The sequence below is a fragment of the Peromyscus eremicus genome, chromosome 5 (genome assembly GCF_949786415.1).
Source record: "Peromyscus eremicus chromosome 5, PerEre_H2_v1, whole genome shotgun sequence".
In the NCBI taxonomy this organism is placed as follows: Eukaryota; Metazoa; Chordata; class Mammalia; order Rodentia; family Cricetidae; genus Peromyscus; species Peromyscus eremicus.
The window spans coordinates 96,401,594-96,416,709 of NC_081420.1; the positions used below are offsets into that span (position 1 = coordinate 96,401,594).

The following is a 15,116-nucleotide window of genomic DNA, read 5'->3' on the forward strand; positions in this document are numbered from 1 at the left end:
TAAAGGCGTGCACCACCACTGCCCGGCGCATTTCTTTTTTTAAAAAAAGATTTATTTTTATTTTCTGTGTATGAGCGTTTGGCTTGCATGTGTATTTGTGCACCACGAGCATGCTGGTGCCTGTGGAGGCCAGAAGAGGGCGCTGTGTCCCCTGGAACTGGAGTTGAAGCTGATTGTGGGTGCTGGGAAATAAACTCGGGTCCTGTGTAAGAGCAGCAAGTGCTTTTACCTGCTGAGCCAGCTCTCCAGGCCCTCATTTTTGTATTTCTGTTTTCTGTTTATGTGTGCTAAAATTATTATTCTCATTGTGCCTAATTTAAACTGTACATTTGTATGATTGTATTTGGGGGACAAGTTTTGGATCATGTCAGTATACAGTGGCTGTTGCCCTGTCTATATTTTTTCCCTCGATTCCTTTGAAAAACAGATTCGTTAAAATTCAGGAATTTGGGGCTGGAGAGATGGCTCAGCGGTTAAGAGCACTGGCTGTTCTTCCAGAGGTCCTGAGTTCAATTCCCAGCAACCACATGGTGGCTCACAACCATCTGTAATGAGATCTGGTGCCCTCTTCTGGCCTGCAGGGATATGTGCAGACAGAACACTGTATACATAATAAATAAATAAATCTTTAAAAAAAAAAAAAAAAATTCAGGAATTTTTCTAGTCAATTGGAGAATTTGAGACTGGAAACAAGCGGTCATACAGAACTTTTTACATGTTAGGTCTAGCTGGGATGTTAACTAAATGAAATGTTAATGTGAGCTTGCTTCCTAGTAGACTGTTTGAACCTGGTACTTTCAAATGTTAATTCTGGGAACTGAGGCAAAGAAAAAATCTGGGAGAGAGAGAGAGGGAGAGAGTTCGAGTGCATGTGCATGTGCTATAGCATGCTTATGGGGGTCTGAGAACAGCTTGGGGGAGTCCATTCTCTTCTTCCACCTTGTGGGTCCTGGGGATGGAACCCGGGTTGCTAGGCTTGGTGCCAGCACCAGGCTGAGCCATTTCCCCAGCTCTCCTGGCTATCCTCTTTAAGCTAAGATGTTCACTACTACTGTGTACTCTGAGCAGTGCTTCTTAACAATTAAAAAAAGCATCAGACATTGGTCACCTATGGAGTACTTAATTTTCAGCTCTTGTTGATTGCATTTTTTAAAAACCGGTATTTCCCCACACCCTCATCACCCATCCCCTCCTTTTTTGAGACATGATCTCATTATACAACCCTGGCTTGCCTGAAACTAACTAACTCTCTCTCTCTCTCTCTCTCTCTCTCTCTCTCTCTCTCTCTCTTCTCTCTCTCTCTCTCTCTCTCTCTCTCTCTCTCTCTCTCTCTCTCTCTCTCTCTCTTTCTCTCTCTCTCCATAGACCTGGCTGTCCAGGAACTCACTCTGTAGACCAGACTGGCCTTGAACTCACAGAGACCCTCCTGCCTCTGCTTCCTGAGTGCTGGGATTAAAGGTGCAAGCCACTAAATTTCACCTGAGCTAAGTTTTTGAAATTCCAAGATCTTACCACAGGACAAACCACAGGGTGGCTTCCAGGCATGCCTGACCTAAGCGGCACTCCTTTCATACCTATCAGTTGTTTAAAATTGACCATCAAGGGTTTTATTGGCATTAACTCCTTGGCATCTGTCTTAGTTACTTTTCTATTCTTGTGATGAGATGCCATAACCAAGGCAATTCATAGAAGAAAGAGTTTATTGGGGGCTTATAGTTCAGAGGCTAAGTCCATGACCATAATGGCAGGGAGCGTGGTAGTTGCCAGGCAGCCTTGTCACTGGAGCAGCAGCAGAGAGCTTACATCTCATCCACAAGCACAAGGCAAGGAGAAGTAGAGAGAACTAACTGGAAATGTATGACTCACCTCCTCAAAAAAGGCCACATCTTCTAATCCTTCTCAAACAGTTCCACCAACTGGGGATGAAGTATTTAAATACATGAGCTATGGGGCCATTCTCATTCAAATCACCACAACACCTGCCACCTTGCTGCCTTTACCTAAAACATGGATCTGATCAGACCAAGCAGAACAGATCTCATCCTTGTGTTGAGATCAAACCATCAGAAAATCAGTGATGTCTTCAGGGAAACACTGTTCAGAGACGGGAGAAATGTCAAAATTGAAACGAAGTCACATTGGGCATGTAAGTGCTTGCCTGTAACCCTAGCACTTGGGAGCCTGAGGCAGGAAGATTGTGACTTTAAGGCTAGCCTGGACTTTGTAGCAAGACTCTCTGTCAAAGCCTACAAAAAAATGGAATCACCTGGTCTACAAAGCGAGATCCAGGACAGGTACCAAAGCTACACGGAGAAACCAAAGCTTCTCGAAAAACCAAAAACCAAACAAACAAACAAAAAAGATCACCGTGCCAGCCCTTCTAAAGTAACTAAAGCCAAGAGAGATGGAGAAATGGCTCATATCCTCAGTTGTCTGATATTAACTGAATGCCTTCGGACCTTGATCCCTGTTTGTGATACCTGTTTCAGACACAGGCACATTATATCTCAGGGTACAGTGCGTGTGCCAAGGTCATGAACCTGGCCTGAGCTCTGGAATGAAAAGGGAAACTAGAGAGAGCCTAGAGGTCAAGAGGAGGTTGGAAGTGTGGACGGAGAAGTCCGAGGAGTCAGGGGGACTTTTAAAGCCTCCACACAAGGAGTTTGTGTTTGAAGGGCTACAGGAAGTGGTGGACTTTTAAGGCACGGAAGCGGCTGCTGTCCTGTTTTTTTTTGTTTTTTTTTTTGTTTTTTTCCCCAGATCTGCAGGGGCCACCTTAAGCTAGCTCCACCTTAATTAAGCAGGCTCCACCCAGTGCGGCCATTGGGCTCCACTAGAGGCACCGCCTCCTCCCCTTCCCAGTACTCTCACCTTAGCTGCGGTCTGACTATGGCCACGCTCCTTCGGGTGGCAACCCAGAGGCTGTCTCCCTGGAGGAGCTACTGCTCCAGGGGGTCACAGGTATACGTCTGTGTGTGGATGGGGTCCTGGAGGGCGGGGAGCCTGGTGTGAAGTTCTCGAGGCTCTGTGACATCATCTTGCGATCTGACTAGCTCCCCATTCTTTCCTCCTGCCACAGGGCAGGGCTGTGGCTCCTGTTATCGTTCCTATGACCCTTGCACCGTTTCTTCCCTGCAGGGTGGACTCAGCCAGGACTTTGTGGAGGCTCTGAAGGCAGTTGTAGGGAGCCCCCATGTGTCCACTGCTCCTGCCGTCAGAGAGCATCATGGGCATGATGAGTCAATGCACAGGTATCAGAAGCTGCTGCTGGGACCAGGGTCCTGGGCTGTCCTTGTCTCTTGCCACCTGTTTGGAATGCGGTGGCATTCTCCTTAGAGAGATGTTCTCTGTCCCGATCTGCTGAGGCCCTGTCCTCAGGTCCTTGGAAAACTCCAGGTTCCTGGAAACGAGAGGGCGAGGGGATGCCACACCTTTCCAAACTTCTGAGGCCTGCCTGCTTCTAGGTGTCAACCTCCTGATGCTGTGGTGTGGCCTCAGAATGTGGACCAGGTCAGCCGACTGGCAACCCTGTGCTACAACCAAGGTGTTCCCATCATCCCATTTGGCACCGGCACTGGTGTTGAAGGGGGAGTCTGTGCCGTGCAGGTATAGTGGGGTGTCCTGGGTCCAGTCCCGTTACACAAGACACATTTATGGCTATCTCCACCTGTCATCCTAGAGCTCTGGTATGACTGCTAGGGGCCTCAGCCACAGAATGGGGTTCCAGGGGTTGCTCCTGACCTAGAGACCTAGGTTGGTCAGCCTTCTTGGCATCCCTGCTACCAGGGTGGAGTGTGCATCAACCTGACCCATATGGACCGAATCATGGAGCTGAATACAGAAGATTTCTCTGTGGTGGTGGAGCCTGGCGTCACCCGAAAAGCCCTCAATACCCACCTGCGAGACAGTGGCCTTTGGTTTCCTGTTGGTAGGCCTGGGACTAATCTCAGGGTCCTGAGGGCTTTGGGGGGCTGTGTGGGGAATTTCAGAGGACCACATCTTTCCCACAGGGGAAGTTTCCCAAGTTGCCCTCTCCAGCACTTTATCCTTTAGACCCAGGTGCAGATGCTTCTCTGTGTGGCATGGCAGCCACTGGCGCCTCAGGCACCAATGCTGTGCGCTATGGGACCATGCGCCACAACGTCATCAACCTGGAGGTGGTGCTGCCCGATGGCAGACTGCTTCATACTGCAGGCCGCGGTCGCCATTACAGGTGAGGTCGCCATTACAGGTGAGCACTGCCTGACCTTGCTGCAGGGCCTCCTGGATAGGTGAGTGATACTCACAAAGGCCCTGGAACTCTGTCTGGGGGCCCAGGGAGTGACTCCCCTGTGCAAGGCCTATCTGGATCATTAAATCACGAACACTGTGATGACGACGACGGGGCTGTAGGAGATCACTCCAAGCCCGTCTTCTAGCTTTAGGCTTCTAGACAGAAATCACTCACATGTCTTGGGCACTCACCTACCTTATGTGTCCCTGCGCCCAGGAAGAGCTCGGCTGGCTACAATCTCACAGGACTCTTTGTGGGTTCCGAGGGGACTCTGGGCATTATTACATCTGCCACCCTGCGCCTGCACCCTGCACCTGAGGCCACAGTGGCAGCCACCTGTGCATTTCCCAGTGTTCAAGCTGCAGTGGACAGCACAGTTCAGATCCTCCAGTCTGCAGTGCCTGTGGCCCGCATTGGTGAGCTAGGGACTGGGTCAGTCGGGGTGGGTTCTACAGGAAAGGCCCGCATAGAACGCCAAGGCGCCACCTAACCAGCCCTTTCCCTGGTCCCAGAGTTCCTGGATGACGTCATGATGGATGCCTGCAACAGGTACAGCAAACTGAACTGCCCTGTGGCACCCACACTTTTCCTGGAGTTCCATGGCTCCCAGCAGGCATTAGCAGAACAGCTGCAACGCACAGGTGTGCTGGGGGGAGTGCGGGGGGGGGGGGGGGGGGGTAGTGCAGTGGGGCTTGGGCTGTGCTAGTACAGGACTAAGGATCAGCCTTTCTGTTCCTACTACAGAGGCAATCACTCAGGATAATGGGGGTTCTCACTTCTCCTGGGCCAAGGAAGCTGAAAAGCGCAGCGAGCTTTGGGCAGCGAGGCACAATGCTTGGTATGCAGCCTTGGCCCTGTCTCCTGGACGGAAGGTGAGCTGGGGGCTGGGGTGGAGGTGGGATCTGCAGTTCAGCCCATACATAATCCCTTTCCTCAACCCACTACTTTACTGCATAGAGAAGGCTGAGGCTCACCAAGGGCTGGCTGAGTGGGCATGAAGACCAGGAGTATAGACCACCGCACCTAGCACCTGAACCCTGCGCTCCCGACCAGTCTAGAGGGAGAACAGTTCTAGGTCCAAAACTTGGGAATTCTTCATGTGAGCCAGCTCCAGGTGCAGTGTTGAGCCCTTAGGAATTTTAAACATGAAGGAAAGGCCTTCCGGGGGGGAAAATGGAAAGGAAAGAGGCAGTCTACCCAGAAGGGAAGGCTAGGCTCTGGGCAGATTATGCAGCTCAGTAGTGTGGGGTACTAGGAACCTGCATGTGGTCCAGGCTTGGATCCAAAGGAGTAGTGGAGACCTGGGCTAATGAACACACCAAGGCTAGTGGGCTAGAGGACAGATGTTTCATTCTATGGCATCAAGATCCCCTGGACTGGTCCTAAGCCTGAGCCACAGTGATCCCTTACCTTTAGGTAGGTAGTGGGCGATAGGGAGAACCACACAAGCTTGCCTTCTGATTCAGGCCTATTCTACGGATGTGTGTGTGCCAATCTCCCGGTTGCCAGAGATCCTGGTAGAGACCAAGGAGGAGCTTAAGGCCTCACAACTCACAGGTTCTGTTCTATGTACTTGCTGTTTGGGAGGCATTGGGATTGGCCATGGCCTGGGCAAGGAGGCTAGAGATGATCAGCTTTGTTCTCTGGGTCCCCAGGAGCCATTGTTGGGCATGTGGGTGACGGTAATTTCCACTGCATCATGCTGGTCAACCCAGATGATGCGGAAGAGCAGAGAAAGGTCAAGGCCTTTGCAGAAAATCTGGGCAGGTAAGGACTGAGCTAGGGAGAGGTGGGGGTTGGGGAGGGCAGAGGCAGAGATGAGCCACTGAGGAGTTCCTTCAATTGACCTCCTAGGCGTGCCCTGGCACTCCACGGGACATGCACCGGAGAGCATGGCATCGGACTGGGCAAGCGGCAGCTGCTGCAAGAGGAAGTGGGCTCCGTGGGTGTGGAGACTATGCGGCAGCTCAAAGACACACTGGATCCCCGAGGTCTCATGAACCCAGGCAAAGTGCTATGAGGAACTTCAAACACTTGGCCCCCAGTCCCCAGAACGCAGAGCCCCTGTCCTGGACCTTCCCTTCATGTCACTGACTTTGCAAGACAGAATGACTGCTGTCTCTGCCTACCAGGTATCTCTCTGTAGCTGGGGCTCAAGGTGAAGGTGAAGAGGATGGACTTACAGAGAGAGACTTTCCTTGATGCCCTTAGCTTTTAGCTCCAGTAGAAAACCCAGGGTGTTTCCCAGTGGAGTTTCTTCCTGGCTGGCAGAGATGGTGTGGTTCTACTCCAAGACTAAGATCAGATCCCTCTGTGGAGGCCTCTCCTGCTGGTGTCCAGCATCATTGTGATTCATCCTATACATAGGGATAGGCACACCCGTTTTCTGCATCGGGAAGGAGCCTTCCATTCCACATCGTTAGGCCTTCCCCTTGTCCCCCATCACCCATGAATATGAACTCTATTTGCAGCTATGGATGGAGGTGGATGGAGTTCAGGCTTTGGAAGAAAGCCAGGCCCAACCTCTCTCTGCTTTTGCATACTTGAGGCATAAGACCCACCTGTGGTGGAGGACACTTATCATAGCTTCCCCATCAGGATTGGGCTGGAACACTCTCTTCAAGCTGCTGCTTGAAATGGAGATGAGATAACCTGTGTACCACCCCTCTCCATGGTATAATGCAGTATCCACCAACTTTTACTTTCAAAGTCAGGGGCTTACCCACTTTGGGGCCTGACAGTTTTGAGATTCCCTGGCCAGAGTGCTTGTCTGGAGGTACATGGCAGTTGTTCCCCAGAAGTCCACAAGAGGGCGCGTGACACCACAAATCCAAAACAGCATTTTAGGGACAGCTGCAGTCTCTGGCACTGGTATCTGCAGTTCCCAGCCTTGGGCCAGGTGGCCAGTCTCTAGACCTTTTTTACCCCTTGTGGGTCCCAGTTAACTGTAGCACCATCTCCCCTACTTATAGGTTTTTGGGGTGAAAAAAGCAAAGAAAATGGGAAGGAGCCACAGGCAGAGGAAGCAGCAGCCTCTCGTACCCCCTAGCTCCTAACCACCTCTCCCACCATGCTCCAGGGCAGAGGCCGCCATGGTTACTTTGTCAGTCCAAATTCAGTTCTGAGGACCCCTTCCCTGTGATGTCTGTCTCATGGTTCTCTCCCAAACCACTTCAGGATGTAGAAACCCAAACATCACTCAATCACCAGGGAAAGTGTTTTAGTGAACTCTCCCCCAGACAAATGCTTGCCCCTCCCACAATCCCTCCAATTGAGTTCTGCTGGGAAGGGTTCCCACACACCCTCCAGTAACAGGCGACTAGTAGGAACTCAATAAACAGCCATTTCCCCACAACGTCTTTTATTAAAGAAACTTCGAAACATACAGAAAAGTTGAAAGAACAAGTACACTATTCACTGAAATATCAGTCGTTGAAGATTCAACAATGGACATTTTTGCCTTATTTGCTTTGTGTATTTTTTGGGGGAACCACATGGGGTTAGATTATACATTTCTTGAAATCACTCAACTATATAATTCAGCATCTATCTCCTAAGAAGGACATTCTCCTATGAGCTTCAATACTATTAAATGGCTAGTAGATGGGGTTTTCAAAAGCGGCTCCTGGAGCTCTCAGACTTTCTGAGCTCTAAGCACAAAGGGGAAGAACCCATCCCTTGGCTCTTCTAGATTTTCTTCCCTCTCAGAAAGGCAGAGCAGGAGCAACATAGGATTCTGGAGAGTTGTCTGGATGGCAGGTGACAGACCCAAGTGCCACCTGGGAAGCCCAGACAAGCCTATTCCACCCTCACACCAGGCACTGGCAATCTGGGTCCAAATTCAGAGGACATGACAGCCGACAGAGGGCTTTGGTGTGCCGGGTGGGGGCGGAAGTCACTGGGGATGAGATGAGCACCGCCTGGAGAGCCGAGAATAGCACCCGGTGTGGGGCCCAGCGTTGGCCCAACCAACTCAACCGCCGGACTCAGCCACAGCGCTGCCAAAGCAGCCGGGCTCACACAGCCAAGGTGGGCACACACAGCCTGTCTCCAGGCCCAGGGGTCAGGCAAGGAGATGTCTTTCAGGGCTGGGCCCTGCCCCGCCAGCTCTGCTGGTAGGATTATATATAGAACAGGGAGACACAGTTGCCAGGCAGAAGCTGGAGGTGCTGGGAATAGAACAGTGCCCTTTGCAGTGACAAAGCGACAGGGGAGCCTGCTGTGCGTGTGCCAGGCCTTTGGGGCTGACCCCTGACCCTCACTCAACAGAGCTGCAAGACTGTCCCCACTTCACATGCAAGGAGTCAAGTTCGGATGAAGTTATTTCTTCACCATTCTGCCAGGGAGTAAAGTGCCCCAGTACAGACATTCCAGTTCCTGGTATTAACAGTACTCCCAGTTCAGGTCCCGAGGTCTCAACACTCAGGCTCTAAAGCACTCAGTTCTCTGAGCTCGCCTGCCTGCCTCGGCTCACATGTGTCCACTGGCCTCCAACAAATGTACAGAGTAGTTGCTTCAGGAAGCATCTGAGGAAAAGTGACCTCAGAGCAAGAATGGTAGCACAGTCCAAACGTGAGGGCCTGTTGGGACTGGGCCCTGAGGCAGCAGTACAAGCGGCAAGCCTGGAAACGGTCATGGCAGAGATATGTAGCCATCTCCCTCCAGAGCTCTCCTTAGCTGGCTTTGCAAGAGGCTCTGAAATGCAACTCCTGGAGCCTGGCTATGAGATGGGGCAGGCATGCACTGCCACCCCCTGCCCTGAGTTTCCTGCCCAGCCTGCAATTTGCCAACTTTTATGAGACCGAGTGGCTGGTTCTGGTTCAGGGACTGTGAGTTGGCACAGCTCCAAACTCTTTCTGGGCCTCAGTGAAGCAGGCCTATGAGTCAGCACTGAGCTGTGATGGAGCATCAGGCAAGCAGAATGCAGGATGGGGAGCAGAGGCTGTGAGAGACAGGCTGGGCTGGGAGCTGGAGGTGCCCACATCCTTGCAGCACCCGATGACCGCAAGTTCTTTGCCCCTGAATATCTTCCCAGAAACATTCCATCACAACCAGCAATGACAGCAGACTGACAATTACTCCATGATGCTTAAGAATTCATAAACTTGAAAGACACACCTGAGCCACCATTGCCCAGCCTCTGCCCAGGTGCGGCTGAGCCACTCCAGGTACTAAAGGAGTGCTGGGCTGGGGAGGCGGACAGAGGAAACTGGCCTTTGCCCTCCACTTCTTGACTGTGTAACAACACTTCATTAAAATAAGATCACACGGTGCATCTTTTATTAGACATTATTTTAATACCATATCAAAACACCTTGACTGATGAAGAAAAGCTTTTCTCCCGAGCTTTGAACATTTTTAAAACATTTTGTGAGCTTTTTTTTTTTTTGTATTTTAATATATAAATACAGAAACCTATCCTGCATGGGCTGATGCCACGTGTGAACATCAATGGCTAAAATGTTCTCAGTGTGCCTGAAAACAGGGGTAGCAGTATATGTTCCTTTAGTTAGTCTAAGTTTTCTCAGAAAAAAACAAAACCCAACAAAACCACAAGGGCCTAAGAAAACTGTCCAGGCATTTTTTCAGGGTATTTGTGATTGTTAAATCCTCTGATTGGACCAGATCCAGGAGGAAGGCAGGGAAGACATGGGAACAGAGTGGGGGAAGTGTCCTCAATGGGCTCTTCTGCATCTTCCTTTTTCATTTTTGGCAAGGAAATCAAGGTATCAGGGTACTAAGGGAGAAAAGTGCAAAACCAAGCCAGAAAGATGGGACAGAAAAACAAGAAAACAAAAAACAAATCCCCCAAAGTAGAAAGGTTGGTGATACAGAGAGCCAACTGGGGCGTTGGGCAAAGGAAGTGACCGTGTGCCCGCCCGCCCGCTGTCAGAGTGCTAGCAGGAAAGACATGGCTATGCTTGGTTCTGTCACTGAGTGGGTTTTAGCTGGGCAGCAAACAGCAATCTGTAAACATCACGAGGGAAAACACCAGTCGACACTAGACTTTTTTTTATATAATTTTTTTTGTTGTTGTAAACACTTTAAAGACAGACCCACAACGCCTTTCAAAGGTGAAAAAGAAAATGCCCTTTCCCTCTTGGGTTGAAGGTGAGGGGAAGGATAGAGGTCAATTCATTCTTCTCTCAGACTCGCTCTCAATCAGTTGGTTGTCCTCAGGGAGGAGGGAGGACCATGTTCTGGAAGTCAGTGCAGAAGGGGTGCCCTGTTCCCTCTGGTGTCCCAAGCTCAGCTCTGTCCAGTGTCCGAGGAGCCTCCTCCCAGGACCAGGGCTGTCTGTCCCTGTGTGGGTCGGAAGAAGTCAGTCGTGCTCCATCCGGCCGGGAACTGCTGCTGCATCTCACGGCGGCGGCAGCAGCACAGCGTGTCCCCGAGGGCAGGCTGGTGGGCCGGGGTGTCTGGTTCAGTTCAGGCAGGCCCCCGGAAGCCAAACATCATGCCGGCAATTTGGACCTGCATCCTGAAGCCAGGGTCCAATCCCCTGCCTCACTCTCACCCTTGCTCTGTCTTCTCCCCTTGTCATCAGAGTTTGAGGTGAAGGTAAAAAGAGCAAATGTCCCTGATTTGCCTGACACCGTCAGCTGGTCTGGGCATTTACTTGGAATAAATAAAATAAACCTAACAAAAGAAAACAGAACAAAAGAGAGAAAGAGAAGAAAAGAAATTCCCCCCAAACCTTTGGATGTGAGACGAAGTGGAAATGGGCTATTGGTTTTTCTGGGACTTATGTTTTGTTTGCCAGAAAGAGAGAGAGGAGAGAGAGAGAGAGAGAGAGAGAGAGAGAGAGAGAGAGAGAGAGAGAGAGAGGGAGGGAGGGAGGGAGGGAGGGAGGGAGGGAGGGAGGGGAGGGGAGGGAGGGAGAATATGCCAGCACAGGCCTCAGAAAGCACAGGTAGGGTAAGGATAGGAGACTAGGAGAGGGGGTTAGCAGTTAAACAAGGCACCCTGGGGAGGAAATGGAACACTCACACTGGAGATACATGTGCATGTGTGGGAGGGAGTTGTCATGCTGGCCTGCTGTTACTGTGACATTGTGCTGTGGACAGAGGGCTGAGTATGGCCTGGAGCCCTCAGATTCCCCTAGAAGTGGGGTAAGGTGGCCAGCAGGGGGAGAACCAGCAGTGAAAAGAGCTCAGACAAGCACTTTGCAGTGGACACTGAACGTTCCACAGGTCTCTATTTAGTGAGTCTTCCATTTCTAGAGAAATGGAGCCTACGGAGCAGAGCGAGAGATGAGCAAGGATGAGGCAGCTGCTGTAAAGAGACAGCTGTGGAGCCCGGCTGGGGCTCATCCGCTTCAGCCCATGCACTCTGCAGGGGATCTGCCTTTCTCAGGGCAAGGAATGTGATTCTACCTTTGCACTGAGTTCTTCATGAGCATGCTACTGTCCCTCTCTTATGTTTCCTCAGGAAAATCCCTCCACACCCTGGGAACTGCTCACTGAGGACATGGTTCCTGTCCTTCTCTCTGCTTCTGCTTTCTCCTTGGAGGGGTGTGTATCAGGCAGCCTTCCCCCTCTCCCCCAACTCCCAGAAACTTGACCCTGTAAGCCCAGAGCCCCCACCAACTATGGGCTCACCTTTGAGAGGAGTCAGCAAGCCAGCCCAGCAGGGTCAGTCAGCAGGGTGCTCTGGACAAGATCTGTTCACTTCAAACCAGGAGTCTATGCAGCTGGAGCGGGTACCAAGGGAGACACATCAGTTGTTGACAACACTGCTCCCGCCCAGGGGGCCTGTCAAGGGCTTGGGCTCTGGGGGAGGGCTTTCTAAATCTCTCCTGAAAGGACCCAGGGAAAAATTATCATGTCCCCCACTCCCTTGAAGTAGGAAAGGGGAGAATATCAAGAATGATCTGAGGGCGCAGGGGCAGAGGGGGAGCTTGAGAGATGGGTCAGTGGTTGAGAGTACATGCTGCTCTTCCAGAGGACCCAAGTTTGGTTCACAGCACCCATATCTGCTGGTTCACAGCCAACCCGTAAATGCAGCTCCAGGAGGATCTAACTCCTTTGGCCTTGGTAGGCTCCTGCAGTCAGATGCACATACACACAGATGCACATACATACACATAATTTAAAACTAATATATGTATTTTTTCTTTTAAAGAATGATCCTGGGGGCTGAGGAGACGGCTCAGTGGTTAAGAGCCCTGGTTGCCCTTTCAGAAGAGCCAGGTTCAGTTCCTAGCACTCACATAGTGGCTCACAAACATCTTTAACTCCAGTTCCTGGGGATTCAATGCCTTCTTCTGGTCTCAGTGGGCACCAGGCACACACATCATAAAAATACATGCAAACAAAATACCCATGCACATCAAATAAAAAAATAAGATGGGTGTGTTGGTGATGCACAACTTTAACTCCAGCATTTGGGAAGCAAAAGCAGGCAGATCTCTGTGAGTTCAAGGCCAGCCTAGTCTACAAAGTGAGCTCTAGGACAGCCGAAGCTACATAGTGAGACCCTGTATCAATAAATCAAATAAATAAATAAGTCTTTAAAAAAAATAAAGAATGATCCTGGGGGGGTGGGGGCTAGAGAGATGGCTTAGTGGTTAAGAGCACTGGCTACTCTTCCAGAGGACCTAGGTTCAATTCCCAGCACCCACAGGGCAACTCACAGCTGTCTGCAACTCCAGTTCCAGGGGATCTGATTCCTTCATGCACATAAAATAAAGTTAAATAGCCGGGCGGTGGTGGCGCACGCCTTTAATCCCAGCACTTGGGAGGCAGAGCCAGGCGGATCTCTGTGAGTTCGAGGCCAGCCTGGACTACCAAGTGAGTTCCAGGAAAAGGCGCAAAGCTACACAGAAAAACCCTGTCTCGAAAAACCAAAAAAAAAAAAAAAAAAAAAAAAAAAAAAAAAAAAAAAAAGTTAAATAAATTATTTAAAAAAATAAAAAAGAAATAAAAAAGAATGATCCTGGTTCAGCAGGAGGCAGGGCCAGTAGGTACAGACTCTGGTAGATCTGGCTTTGCAGAAAGGGCAAGAGTGGCCTTGTGAGGCCCAAAGCCCAAGCACAGGAGCCCAGGACAGCAGCACTTAACACTGAGAAGATGAGAGCAGGTGGGCTACACAGAGCAGCAGCAGGTTAACTGTCTCTGAGGAGGGCAGGAAGTGGGACCAGAGGAGAGGCTGGCCAGTGACAAGTGTGGCCAGATCTGGGGTGATGGGGGCACCCCTCTCAGAAGCTCCAAGTCTGCCTAGCTTGGCTACAACAGTAGGAAGGGGGGCTAGACCCTTGGGCTCTTTGACATTGCCAAGCAAGTGAGCCTGGGAAGGGGTGTAGCAAGGCCTCACTCTCCAGTGTTTATAGAGGACTGTCTGCATCAAAGAAGAAACAGCAAGGGTCCCAAGACACTGCCTGTTTTGTAAACCCACATCTGGGCATTTTCAAAGAGAGTGACCAAAAAGATCATTTGCTTAGCTTTCCCCAGGGCCAGGGGTTTTCTTTCCTGGCTCTGGTTAGTGCCTCCCCGGGATGCTGCAGGGATCTGTGGTAGAAACCAGACCAAGAACCAGTTCTCTCATAGGCCAATCACAGGCCAGGCACAGCTGTGACACTGAAGACCAGCAGTCCTGGGTTGGGCTTAGAAAAGCCCCCATGCCAGCAACCAGTGCTGGCTGGAGGAGCAGAGAGCAGGTGGTGGCCACAGGAACTGTTGGTGTACTTACTGTCCTGGGCAATGAGGTGTCTTCTTTCCAGTTAGGAAAAAAAGAAAAAAAAAAAAAAAAAAAAGGATACCGCTGAAGGTAGAGGACAAATCTTGGCCTGGCTAATTAGAGCAGCTCTCAGTACTTACAGGTAGTGGCTTTTCCTGCCTCCTGGCCCTTGGGGGAGGAGGGTGTCTCACAGGCCGCCAAGGACGGCTGTTCTACCCTTGCTACCTCTCTCTCTGCAGGACAGGGTTCAGAGGGAAGGAAGGCAGTCAAGCTTCAGGTGGGATCCTGTAGAATTCCAAACCAGTCTGCCCACAGCTCCTACCATCTGAACTGCCCAAGCAGAGTCGAACCTTGAGCAATTCACCTCTGCCCTGCCCTTGCTATGACTGGGTCTTCCGTCAGTACAGTAGATGCCTGACCTCTCTCAGAGAGCAAAGGGTGTACAGGCCATCCCACAGCCAAAGAGGACTGAATGGCTGGTGAAGACTATCTACCCTGTGGATGTGGGATTCGTTACAGTTGTTCTTGCCAGGCAGGGCCTTGTACCTTTTGTGATAGATGCACAGGCAAGGCAGCCTGGCTATCGTGTCCCCCTGAAGCAGCTCCTCCAGGCAGATCACACACTCCCCCGCATCTTTAGTCAGCACGTCGTCTGCAAGAGAGACAGGGAGACCAACGGGGTTAATCAGCAGCAGCAGGTGGGTGGCACAGAGCAAACACAGGTCCAGGAACTACTTACATGATCCAAAGTACTATGTATGCTTTGTCTGTGGGGGACAGCAATGGAGAAATAGAAGAGCCTTCTGAACCAGAAGCTTGAACCAGGTATTAGGGGTATGGAAGAAAAGTGCTTACTCAGACTGTTCAAGGACAGCTTTGGAGAAGTTCACAATGATATGAGTCAAAGGCATAGGCTGGGGTGGGAGGGATTAGGTTCCAGGCAAAGGAAACAATGTCAGACACTAGGGAACTTGAGGAAATGGGCTAAGACAGGTTGCAAAGAGCCTAAGGAATCATAAGCAGGGGTGAAACCAAGTCCCTAGGGCAGCTTCGTGCTGTGCTGTGGAACCTCAGTCTCCTTTGCTTAGCCAAGAGGCACAGAGGTGGAGAAGGGGTGCTCACTCTGGAGGCCAACTTGGAGCATGCAGCAACAGCACATGTGCTC

The 15,116-nt window shown here is 50.9% G+C and overlaps 2 protein-coding genes across 4 annotated transcripts in view; one reads left to right on the forward strand and one right to left on the reverse strand.

The window, feature by feature from the left end:
• Positions 1 to 2,870: 2,870 nt before the first annotated feature.
• Positions 2,871 to 7,737, forward strand: Ldhd (lactate dehydrogenase D). Its single transcript, XM_059263979.1, has 11 exons — positions 2,871 to 2,961; positions 3,139 to 3,251; positions 3,465 to 3,606; positions 3,787 to 3,928; positions 4,054 to 4,213; positions 4,490 to 4,689; positions 4,786 to 4,914; positions 5,018 to 5,145; positions 5,740 to 5,830; positions 5,929 to 6,040; positions 6,128 to 7,737. Exons 1-11 carry the CDS (start codon positions 2,890 to 2,892, stop codon positions 6,291 to 6,293), a joined length of 1,455 nt encoding a protein of 484 aa, XP_059119962.1. The 5' UTR covers positions 2,871 to 2,889; the 3' UTR covers positions 6,294 to 7,737.
• Positions 7,738 to 10,270: 2,533 nt separating this feature from the next.
• Znrf1 (zinc and ring finger 1) overlaps positions 10,271 to 15,116 on the reverse strand; it is a 105,282-nt gene continuing 100,436 nt past the window's right edge. The window contains exons 3-5 of one of the 3 annotated variants that reach the window (XM_059263980.1): positions 14,498 to 14,603; positions 11,875 to 11,966; positions 10,271 to 10,576 (exon numbers count right to left, since the gene is read on the reverse strand). In XM_059263980.1, coding sequence (XP_059119963.1) covers positions 11,909 to 11,966; positions 14,498 to 14,603 — 164 coding nt within the window. In that variant the 3' untranslated portion in view covers positions 10,271 to 10,576; positions 11,875 to 11,908. The other 2 variants (XM_059263981.1, XM_059263982.1) reach the window with 2 other exon arrangements.

Coding starts and splice junctions, on each gene's coding strand:
- Ldhd (XM_059263979.1), top strand. CDS start 2,890: ATGGCCACGCTCCTTCGGGTGGCAACCCAGAGGCTGTCTCCCTGGAGG. Junction 2,962..3,138: donor ACTGCTCCAGGGGGTCACAG/GTATACGTCTGT, acceptor TCTTCCCTGCAG/GGTGGACTCAGCCAGGACTT. Junction 3,929..4,053: donor TGGCCTTTGGTTTCCTGTTG/GTAGGCCTGGGA, acceptor TTTATCCTTTAG/ACCCAGGTGCAGATGCTTCT.